This window comes from Sinocyclocheilus rhinocerous, unplaced genomic scaffold, assembly GCF_001515625.1.
Source record: "Sinocyclocheilus rhinocerous isolate Xijiao unplaced genomic scaffold, SAMN03320098_v1.1 scaffold1015, whole genome shotgun sequence".
NCBI classification, from domain to species: domain Eukaryota; kingdom Metazoa; phylum Chordata; class Actinopteri; order Cypriniformes; family Cyprinidae; genus Sinocyclocheilus; species Sinocyclocheilus rhinocerous.
The window spans coordinates 251,820-264,065 of record NW_015644379.1 but is presented as its reverse complement, the minus strand read 5'-3'; the positions used below and the strand labels follow the sequence as shown (position 1 = coordinate 264,065).

Sequence of the window (12,246 nt, the reverse complement as noted above, 5' to 3'; positions counted from 1 at the left end):
CCTTGTTCCATGTAGTTACAGGGTGAATACAACATTTGCGGGCTGTAAATTAAAGTGGTGCTTTGTTCCCCCCTTGTTCCATGTAGTTACAGGGTAAATACAACATTTGCGGGCTGTAAATTAAAGTGGTGCTTTGTTCCCCTCTTGTTCCATGTAGTTACAGGGTAAATACAACAGTTGCGGGCTGTAAATTAATGTGGTGCTTGTTCCCCCTTATTCCATATTTACAGGGTAAACACAACAGTTGCGGGTTGTAAATTAAAGTGGTGCTTGTTTCCCCTTATTCCATGTAGTTACAGGGTAAGTGGCTACAACAAATTGCTCTGAAATGATTGTTTATACAGTAGGACATACATATATTATATATTCGGTAATATATCAATAAACATGGTGGACTGTTTTATTTAATTCAAATATTGTTTGAAATTTACTATAGGCCTACTGGTGGGTTAAATTAACCCAAAATGTTTTTTTTTTTATTAAAATCACACACAATATGACAATGGTAACAACACAGGCAACAGATAATAAAAGATTAATATTTATTACACCAGTTCAGAAAAAAAGCAAAGCAACTCCATACTTATACAGATTATACAGTTAAACCAAATTCTTTTGAAAAGCTTGTTTAAGAACAAATTTAAGATTTTGTTCAATTTGTTCATGCCCTTCACCCACTGATGAAGTTAAACTATTATGGCCAAACCATCACGCCAATAAACGCACAGTAATAAACACTGAAAGTCAAGATTAAACTGCGTATTATAGCGAACTGAAAGGATTTGACCTTTTAAGGATTTTACTGTTTTGATCCACGTCCTCAAGCACCATTTTTACTAGTTCAGTTCCCGGTTTTACCGCTCATCAGTCACCGCTCAAAGTTGTGAGAACATACTCGGACAAAACCCTCCAGTTTTAAAAGAACACATTACAGTCAGTTTAAAAAATCTCTCTCCTCATCTCTTCAATTAGTTTTCTTGTATTTTCTACACATATTCCTGTCATGAGCGCCGCAAACACAGACTTGATCGTCTCAAGCGCCATTCCAGCTGTTTCCAGTTTGCGCTCACCACATTCACTGGTCCAGTTTTAAAGGAACACACTCCTGACAGTTTCAAAGTTGTCCCTCGTCTACACTTCGTTTTCTCCAATTTTCCACACGTTCCCTTCTCAAGTACCGCAGACACGGATTTGGTCGCACACAGAACTGCTCGCGTTTGAACTCGCGTGACTTGCTGCATGCTCTCTTTCACATCCTCCACATTCCTAACCCAGCACCGTCGGGTTACTTATTACTGATATCAACCCAAATTGGGTCAAATCAAGTCAGATTCCTAACCCAACAGTCTCAGCTGAGCGTTTGGATTGAAACAATAACCCAGCATGTTTTATATGTGTAGGCTATAAAAAAGTACACAGTGTATGTTTTTGCTAAATGACTTGCAAATATAAGATTGTTGTTAGGTCATACATACCACGTAATATTAGAATAGGTACCCTTTAGTTTCAAAATACTTACAGTAGAAATAATTTGTAATTTTACAGGTTATTACCCATTTATTCCCCAAATTTAGCATATTATTCCTTTATACCTACATGGAGGTACTGAATAGGTACACTATAATTACAAAAAAGTTCCGCTGTAAATTCTGTTTACTTATGCAGTACGTTGCAGGTTGTAATATAAAGCGTTACCGAAACATAAACTAGCCCTTGATCTAGTGACACTACATTCATTAAAATAATCAAAACTTCTCAATGATACTCATTGTCATATGGGCCATTTCTGGTACTTAATGACACAAATAACTTACTACAACAGAGCCAATGACTATACACATATGATGTTATAGCATCTTGCTAAATGTAGAATTGTGTATAACTGTATAGGTGAAGCTACTGTATGTTAGTGGCTGTAAATACAGTAAGACACTTACCATTTGACCAATCTCTCCTGGCATTCCAGGGTCTCCCTGTGAGAGACATAATATATACAATAGTCAACATTTGAAGTGGATCAAAACCTTTCATCAAAGTTGTCCTAAAATCTAAAACCAAAATGCGTTCTTGTCTTAGAACAACTTTGATGAACTTTTTTGATCGACTTCAAATGTTGACTACTATATTTAACCATTATATAGGAACTGATATGAAAACAATAAAACTATTAACATCTCATCCATAGTCCTAATTTTATAAAATGTTATTTAATATATTTCATATCATACTGAATATGATATTGGGTTGATGTAACAGAACTACTTTTTTATTTTATTTTATTTTTTTACATATTTTAGACTTTTAAGGGAAAGCAACAGTCTGTGACAAACACCAACACACTGTGTCATTGTGTGTCTCAGGTTTCCTACTTTATAGTCTTGGTAGATGCTTTTTTAACAAAAGAGAAGAAAACAGCATTTTCCAACATTTTCTATCACAAAAAAAGACACGTGAAACATTAAAATACATCAGTTTCAAAGAAATGAGTGACAGAAGGGTTGAGAAAACAATACAACGATTGCCTGGAGTAAATACAATAAAGAGCCCTTAATATTTTTACACTCTTGCCTTGGTCCAAATGAACAATTGAAAGTCCTGGTACATTTGTAAGCATGATCCTTCAACATGCTCTGCTTTTAGAGATACTTACAGGGAGCCCTGGGACTCCCCGAGGACCATCTTTTCCTGTGTCCCCTGGGGGTCCCCTGGGGCCTGGGGGACCTGGAGGTCCAGGAGGCCCTGGGGGCCCTGCTTGACCCTGGTCACCCTGTGAAAGTAAAATTGTAAATATGTGAAACATTATTATAAGTCAAAGAATAAAACATACATAAATGTTTGTATGCAGTTTAAGGGGGAAAAGACTGAAAGGTCAATGAAAAGTTGTAATCTCTCTTATCTCACAGTATTAAACAACATTAGAATGAAGGCCCAATACATTTCAAGTGAAATCAGAGAATACACTTATGTCTTATGTCATTTTCAAGAAAATCAGATCAAAACAAAGTTTATTTGGAGTTTGTTTCAAGGAGTTTGAAACAGCTTGCAAAGCAAACTTTCTAAAAAAGGAAATTGTGTTATTGAAAGGAAAGCATGCAGGACATAGGCCTTATTTACATATTCAACTAAATGCCACTCTCAGCAGCATTGACAGCATCGGGATGTGCGATAACAGTATACCTCTGCTTGCATATTTCAAACTTCTCTTTACCACTAAGTGAGGAACAAAAATAATTTCACAGTCAGTATACTGGGGCCTTCAGGCTACAGATGTAATGTTTACTCTCTATATTAATCCAATCAGTTATTTACATTTACATTTAGTCATTTAGCAGACGCTTTTATGCAAAGCGACTTACAAATGAGGACAAATGATGGTACAGTTCCGTTTTACTGTGAGGATTCCCTTTCACAATTTTGGAGCATAATTGCTTTTAATCATTTCCAAATTTTTCCAAACCTGTCTGAGTATAAAACATAAATCATGTATATTAAGACTTTTTTATTCATGCAAAGCTATTGTGCTGGTTTTGATGGGAAGGAAAGATCATCTGTCTGAGTAAGTGGAACAATAACATTTTGATTTATACATATTTGTGTTTTCAGTTTACTTATTCTGTATATTTTTTTTCTTTTAACAGACAACTCATATTTCTCAACTCATAATTTTCTGTGCAACAGGTCATAACCACAATTCCACAAAGAAGGCTTAGAATTCAGAGCCCCCTCATTTTTGCAGCCCAAATTTTAGGCTGATATATCACAAAAATTCTTCATGGTAACACTTTAGAATACTGTTCTGTCATTAATAAATAACTTCTCAAGAACACTTGAGTAATGCAGTATTAGCACTCTAGTAACTACTATTAACTAACAAGAAACTGATTCATGAATTATCAAGTAATAGTGCTTAGTCCAATGTGGTAGTTTACTATTAGCTCATAGGTAACTACTACTTTTTCATACCTCCTAGAGAACTACAAAAAACTACTGTATACAGGTTCATATGAATAATGCAAAACGTATAATTAATTCTAAATTGAGAGTCATGGTAACCCATTAGTAATGACCCAAGTATTAACAAATCCTTCAAAATAAATTACTAATTATTTGTATCAATATTCTAAAGTGAATAACATGATAACTCTATACTAATTACTGAAATCATTGCAAGCTTTTGAGGGTTTTGTAAAGTATTGGATAGTAATGACTCAAGTGTTACTACATCCTTCTAAAGGAATTACTAATTATTTGGATCAGTATTCTAAAGTGAAGATCATGATAACTCCCTAGGAATGACTGAAGTCATTGTAAACTTTTGAGGTTTTTGGAAGATTCTGGATAGTTATTCCTTCTGATAGATTTGGTAACACTTGAGTCATTATCATGGATTACCATGATCTTCACTTTAGAATACTGATCCAAATAATAAGTAATTCCTTTAGAAGGATGTAGTAACACTTGAGTCATTATTATCCAAAACCGTATATATACCTCAAAAGCTTACAATGGCTTCACTCAATATTAGGTAGTTATCATGCTTTTCACTTTAGAATACTGATCCAAATAATAAGTAAATAATTCTGAAGGGTTTGGTAATACTTACTACTAATACTAGTGTGACTAGTAATACTAGGGTAATACTAGTCATTACTAGCTAGAAATCATGACCTTCTCTTTAGAATTAATTATACATTTTGCATTATTCACATTAATTATGGACCTGTATATAGAAGTTCTTAGTAGTTCTCGGGAAGATATGAAAAAATAGTTACTGATTAGCTAATAGTGAACTACCACTTTCAACTGAGCACTATTATTTACTGTAGTAATTCATTAATCAGGGTTTATTGTTAGTTAACAGTAGTTACTAGAATGTTAATAGTACATTAGTCATTTGTTCTTGTGTAGTTATTCATTAATGATGGAACAGTATTTTAAAGTGTTACCCATCATTCTTACTGTTGCATTCATTTTACTAGTTACTAGTCCAGCTGAGCACTGTGGTTAAAGCTGAAGAATGGAAAGCAAATGCTGGACCAAAGGTGAGAAGCCCAGTCTAATGGAGCAGTGAGAAAGAGAACAGAATGAGGACAAGCACTACCTTAATGAGTCGACGTTTAATGAGTTGCTGATCAGCAGAAAGAAAGCCATGATTTATCTTAGGGAAGACCATCTGAGCAGGTGTGAGGTCAAAAGAGGTCGGAGGTCAAAAGTGAGAGAAGTCGGAGAGGAGAGTTGCATGAGGTCCCAGAAAGAGGAAGAGAAAAGGGAATAAAAAGGGTACAAAAATAAATCAGATTAAAGTAGTTGAAGTTGAGTCAGAGAACACACCTTGAAGTACCTTCATGCATTAGTAAAAGTTGACATTTTCCATGATGGCAGCAATGGATGTTTTGACTGCCTTTGGCAAAGCCTGTAATTACCACTTCATGGGTGCTAGGTCACCCACTCTGAGAGAGTCAATTTGAAAAAAAAACATGTCAACTTCTACTCACTGAAAGCACTGTCATTAGAGGTTTTTTTTTTTTAAGCCAAGGCAGACTACAGGAATAGCACACACTGAAAACCATCATGCAGATTTATTTGTCTTTGTCAGTGTACTCTAAATTAGACAATTACATAGTCCTGCTATCTCAAGGGGGGTACCTGTAATTACAAGAACACAAATAATTATGTCAGTATAGATTAAAATATTGCATGATATGGCCCACTAATTATATTTGTGATTCTGGACATTTAAGCAGGCAGTAAAGGAATCATATTTTTGTGGTTTCGGGTTGGATTTGTGGTAAACCAAAGATATCAGTTTCAAATACATCTCAACATTTTAGTTTAGCAATTAATGTGTCTCTCTTGAGTTATTACCTTCGTAGAATCCAAGCAGACAGTGGTCAGACTAGTTGGTGGTCAGAAAATATGACTCTTGTTTAAAATTAATCACACTTCACTGGTTTATTAGGGGAAAGAAACAGTTGCTCTGTTGTGAATGCATAAATTCCTGTCACCACACTGCATAATAATAACACCCCTGTAACTGGGAAAGAGGGTCAGATGGTTGGAATGGATTTATCAGACACTATTGTGTTTGGGCCAAGTCTGTCATTGCATAGGCATAGGGGACAAATGCGCTGTTGACACATCTCAGAGTGTGCCATCCATAGAATCTGCCTTGGCCATTTGGCTGCGCCAACAAACCTTCACAGTCAGGATTTGATTGCTGTGTAATGCAGCCAGAGTGGGTAGACCAGGAAGTCCCTGGGGACAAACAGCACAAAAATGGCACAATACAAATACAACACAGCATGACAATAAAAGCCATTCACTCCACAGAAGAGTGCTGCATCAGTTTTGCATCAGTATGACTCAAAATGTCAAGTTTAAAGAGGTCTTCTTTTTGACAAAGAGGCTTTCACACACTGCTCTGTTATGATGCTAAATTAATTTTGATTTGAATCTCAGCAGTGCACTTAGCTAAAAACAGACTATAGGTATTTCTTACTCATTTACTTTGGATTTGTGCTCTCGTATTGTGTGCCAATACCCTTAAATTAAAAGTTGAATACTGTTTGTAGTCTTGCAGTATTTGCTATTTGATCATAAACCTAAATTACTGAATATTTTGTAAACTAGGCTATGTACCCTACATGTTTTTTTCTTACTCAATGGAATGCTAACAACAACAGCAAAACAACACATCAGTTAAAATGCAGGGAAATACCATGTTTGAGATATTCCATCCCACCATGTTATGGGAAGTAATTTGAATTACATGCCTCATTTAATTAGATGGATGCAAAGGTAACCACATTATCTTCTGTTTTGGTACTCAAGCAAAAAGCAATTGCAAACAAAATTACTGACAAAACAAAGTAGTTATAATTTCAAGTAATTGGTCCTTTGGAAAAGATATAGTGCAGCAATCTAATCATGTTCAGAAATATTTAAAAGTTGAAAAATAAGAACAGACAAATATAAATTATGTATAAATATGATTACTAGGGTAATAGCTAAACCGAAGAGTTCTGCTGTGTTTCTGCTAGTCTCCTGTCTATGTTTCATTCTTGTTTGTTTTGCAATAGATTTGATCAATTTGTATAGAGACAGTACAGCTTAGTAACTTGGGTTAAAATAGTCCTTGGTTTTGGCTGCCATTTTTCTACAGTCAACTCTACTGTAAGCATGCATGTGTCACAGTTATGTTCTCTCTCTTTGTAAGAAAGAAATAAAAAATCTGACATAAGAGCCAGCCTATGAATATTTTATGATCAAGTTGTTCACCAGACCCATTTACTATATTGGGCTTTGTAAATTACTTATTCCTGCATTTTACAAGGACATGAAAATGGCAATGTCACAGTGGTTCACTAGAATAACAACAATTTGCTAATCATTGGTTTTCTACATCAGATGTTTCGTTTTTCTGTGGGTTTGGGTTTTCCCCCCCAAAAAAATCAGTAACAAATATAATATAATATAATATAATATAATATAATATAATATAATCAGTGCTGGGCAACGATTAAAAATTTTAATCGCGATTAATCACATTGTTATGCACAAAATTCATTCAAAATTCAGTTTGTTATAGAAAAATAAGTTATGCTCAGAGTCCAGAGCCTCGATCATAACATTATAACAGTCACCTTCCGAGTAGAGACCTGCACTATCGCGGGATCCAACGCAGCAGAGCGCGGGACAACACTTGATGGGCGAGTGCATAGAGACTCGTGTGTGCGGAATAAGTGTGTACTCGCAATCTTAACCATGCCCGAGCGCGTTTGACCCCCAAAGCCCAGTTCGTTTGACTAGTGTGATCACTCCGTGCCGTGCTCGGTTGGAAGAGGTGGCCAGAGCGCGTTCAGTTATATATAGATCAGTGAGTGTGAGCGCATAACTTCTGATATGTGCAGCATGATTGCGTGAACATTTCTGAGCGGCAAAAGTTATAGATCTGTAAAGCAATATATTGTGAGAGGGCCATGTGTTACCGCGTCCCAAACGACTCAAAATAATAAACCACAAGGCTAACAAAACAGTGCACTCCACTGTGCTGAGCGAGAGTGCTAGTGCTTCTCTGCTGTCTTCACGTGCTGTCGGAAACTTCCTATTTTCAACTTATGAAGTCGTGAGCGCTTCATGTGAGCGCTGCTGCAGTCTTAGGCCCACCCCAAATGCTCTCATTGGTTGAGATGCGTGATGACACCCATGCCAAACCAGTACTGATCAGCATCCCACCCCTTCTGTGACCCATGGTTTGTCTGTATGTGTATTCAGAGCCAGTGAGCAACGGACTTTCACAATAATAAAAAACTGCATTAACATGCGATAAAATATTTGTCGGCGTTAATCAATTAATGCAATAACGCGTTAACTTGCCCAGCCCTAAATATAATATAATAATCCACTAAAGATTAAGAAAATCAATGATACAGAAAAATTTGGCAAGGAAAATAAATGGTCTAAATGGTCTAAATAAATGGACACACATATAGCTAGAATTTCCACGAATTAATAATCTGAAACCATAATTGTAATTTGTTAGACTGATCCAATGGATATTCCTTATCTATGTTTGTGTGTATGTAGAGCCCTGAACAAATGTTTGGATTTCTGAATTTAGCGTTGTGTTTAAAAGAAAGACAAAAGAGAATGTCACCATTAGTATTTGCTTAAAATATTACACTTTATGAGATCGCTGATTTTTGCTTACATATATGTGCAAGTTGATAGACCTCGGTTTATGTTCATTTCAAACATTTCTAAAACAGTTTCACGTGTGTATGTGTTAAAAGAAAAGTCATACAAGGACTTACATTTTGTTGTATTTTCTGAGAATGTCACTTCGTCCTATGAGAACTGTGGGCTTTGACCCCTCACGTTCTAGGAGCAGGGGAAAACGAGTGACGGGAACAACGCAGTTTTTTTCGCGGGGTAGTCAGAGAAATTCGGCGTGGAAAGAGTTACTTTCACCCCGATGAAAGCTCACAGCCGTCACGTTCACGGACGTTTTGAGTGGCAGGCTCGGTGGAGAAAGTTTCTGTGAGTTATTTCAGTGTAAACGTATCACACGTCAGTTTGCAGCTCGCCGCACGAGAGAGCGCTGCGAGAGTTCGAAGGAGGCCGCACGCACCCCAGCCCTTGCATGAGTCGCTGCGGAAGAAATCCAGCACGAGGATATTCCACGTGAGAAAGTCTGTTTTACGGGTTGTAACGACTTTTTTGTTGTTTTTTTATTAGAATAAGGTTGAGAAATCAACCGGAAGAATATTCCCGTGTTTATTTTCTCAAGTTCAGTGTTACAGTTATAAGTCATATGATTCGTTTGAAATTCGGAAGAAGATACCCGTGTTTATTTTATTAATTTGGTGTAAAGTATCACAGGGTGTGTGTAGTTTGGAGTTCGTGTCACATGCGTGATAATTGTTTTTTTCGAGACTGAGAGATCGTCGAGTCAAAATGTGGGAGATGGAAGAGGATCTTCGCGGATTCATCTGACCTGTTCGAGGAGGGAGGAGTTAATCACTCAACGTCGTTGTGGGAGGCGTCAGAGAGGCTGTGCTTTTCATCTCCTCGTGCATTGAGGATCAGCGATTATTATTCCGCAAGTGAATCAGTTGAATCTTGTTTCTCCTGGATTTTGTGAGTACCGTTTTTTTTTCCACTGAAAGAGCTCCAACTACCGCGCCACCGGTGTACTGCAAATCCCAGCTGTGTAATATTGAGGTGAAATCTGAGTAAAACCAGAGTATTACATTGACATTGGGTATATTTTTCCCCCCTTTCTTTTTGATTGTGATGTTTATTGTGATTGATACTGTTGAGACTGTGTGAATTGAATTATTTGGTCACTCACTTGACAAACAAAAGAGAAAACACAGAGGAAAGAAAAAAAGACATAAAAGAGTTCCTGAAAATAATAAATCCATTTATATATCATCTTTCACTTTGTGTGTTTTCCTGTGGAAATTCTAAAAGATTTGTATTCTCAAGTTTGAAAGTAACATAGTTTTGTACTTACATTTCCAAATAAGAAACATCAATCTGACACAACCAAGTGAAATTCTGAGACCTGGTTTATATACTGTGAATACTGTTATGAAAGAGAAATGTGCCTTTACTGGGGTAGTGGTGGAAATAATATCCCCTAGACGGATTTTTATTGTATGAGCCGCAAGATATTTACCTGGCAGGAGGGCTACATTAATATAACTCCGACTGAATTCGTCTGAAAGAAGAAAGTCATATACACCTAGGATGACTTGGGGAAAAACGAGTGACGGGAACAACGCAGTTTTTTTCACGGGGTAGTCCGAGAAATTCGGTGTGGAAAGAGTTACTTTCACCGCGATGAAAGCTCACAGCCGTCATGTTCTCGGTGGAGAAAGTTTCTGTGAGTTATTTCAGTGTAAACGTATCACACGTCAGTTTGCAGCTCGCCGCACGAGAGAGCGCTGCGAGAGTTCGAAGGAGGCCGCACGCACCCCAGCCCTTGCGTGAGTCGCTGCGGAAGAAATCCAGCACGAGGATATTCCACGTGAGAAAGTCTGTTTTACGATTTGTAACGACTTTTTATTTTATTTTTTTTATTATTAGAATAAGGTTGAGAAATCATCCGGAAGAATATTCCCGTGTTTATTTTCTCAAGTTCAGTGTTACAGTTATAAGTCATATGATTCGTTTGAAATTCGGAAGAAGATACCCGTGTTTATTTTATTAATTTGGTGTAAAGTATCACAGGGTGTGTGTAGTTTGGAGTTCGTGTCACATGCGTGATAATTGTTTTTTTCGAGACTGAGAGATCGTCGAGTCAAAATGTGGGAGATGGAAGAGGATCTTCGCGGATTCATCTGACCTGTTCGAGGAGGGAGGAGTTAATCACTCAACGTCGTTGTGGGAGGCGTCAGAGAGGCTGTGCTTTTCATCTCCTCGTGCATTGAGGATCAGCGATTATTATTCCGCAAGTGAATCAGTTGAATCTTGTTTCTCCTGGATTTTGTGAGTACCGTTTTTTTTTCCACTGAAAGAGCTCCAACTACCGCGCCACCGGTGTACTGCAAATCCCAGCTGTGTAATATTGAGGTGAAATCTGAGTAAAACCAGAGTATTACATTGACATTGGGTATATTTTTCACCCCTTTCTTTTTGATTGTGATGTTTATTGTGATTGATACTGTTGAGACTGTGTGAATTGAATTATTTGGTCACTCACTTGACAAACAAAAGAGAAAACACAGAGGAAAGAAAAAAAGACATAAAAGAGTTCCTGAAAATAATAAATCCATTTATATATCATCTTTCACTTTGTGTGTTTTCCTGTGGAAATTCTAAAAGATTTGTATTCTCAAGTTTAAATGTAACATAGTTTTGTACTTGCATTTCCAAATAAGAAACATCAATCTGACACAACCAAGTGAAATTCTGAGACCTGGTTTATATACTGTGAATACTGTTATGAAAGAGAAATGTGCCTTTACTGGGGTAGTGGTGGAAATAATATCCCCTAGACAGATTTTTATTGTATGAGCTGCAAGATATTTACCTGGCAGGAGGGCTACATGTAAATCTAAATTCAGTGATGAACTGAAACTTTTGGACTTGACATTATCAAACATTATGTAGCACTAACACCAATCAGTTACTAATACCCTTGTAAACTAAAATGTTAATTCATGCATTCATGACCTCACGGTTAGATTATTGTAATGCTTTATTGGGTGGTTGCTCAGCTAGAGTTCTTACTAGAACCAGGATGTATGACCATATTAGCCCGGTTCTGTCAACACTGCACTGGCTCCCTATTAAACATTGTATACTTTTTAAAATCTTGCAAATTACTTATAAAGCCCTTAATGGTTTAGCTTTCCAGTACTTGAGCAATCTCTTATCGCATTATACTGTAGTCCTTCACGTCCACTGCGTTCTCAAAACTCTGGCCATTTGATAATACCTAGAATATCAAAATCAACTGTGGGCGGCAGATCCTTTTCCTATTTAGCGTCCAAACTCACTTCAGACACACTCTGTCAGTTTAAATCTAGATTAAAGACCCATCTCTTTAACCAGGCTCACACATAACACACCAACACATTTCTATTATTCAAATCCGTTAAAGGATTGTTAGGCAGATGGTCACTGCCAGGGCCGTTTCTAGCCAATTTGACTCCCTAGGCGAAATTCCTATTCCCCCCCCCAAATTATATATATATATATAAAAAAATAAAAAATAATAATATTTTCAGACACCAG

The 12,246-nt window shown here is 36.9% G+C and overlaps 1 protein-coding gene across 1 annotated transcript in view; it reads right to left on the bottom strand.

Moving 5' to 3' along the window:
* Nucleotides 1-12,246, bottom strand: part of col25a1 (collagen type XXV alpha 1 chain) — a 345,048-nt gene that overhangs the window by 194,529 nt on the left and 138,273 nt on the right. Inside the window, exons 5-7 of the mRNA XM_016575979.1 lie at nucleotides 5,102-5,173; nucleotides 2,651-2,767; nucleotides 1,938-1,973 (exon numbers count right to left, since the gene is read on the bottom strand). Coding sequence (XP_016431465.1) covers nucleotides 1,938-1,973; nucleotides 2,651-2,767; nucleotides 5,102-5,173 — 225 coding nt within the window. The remainder of the gene's footprint in view (nucleotides 1-1,937; nucleotides 1,974-2,650; nucleotides 2,768-5,101; nucleotides 5,174-12,246) is intronic.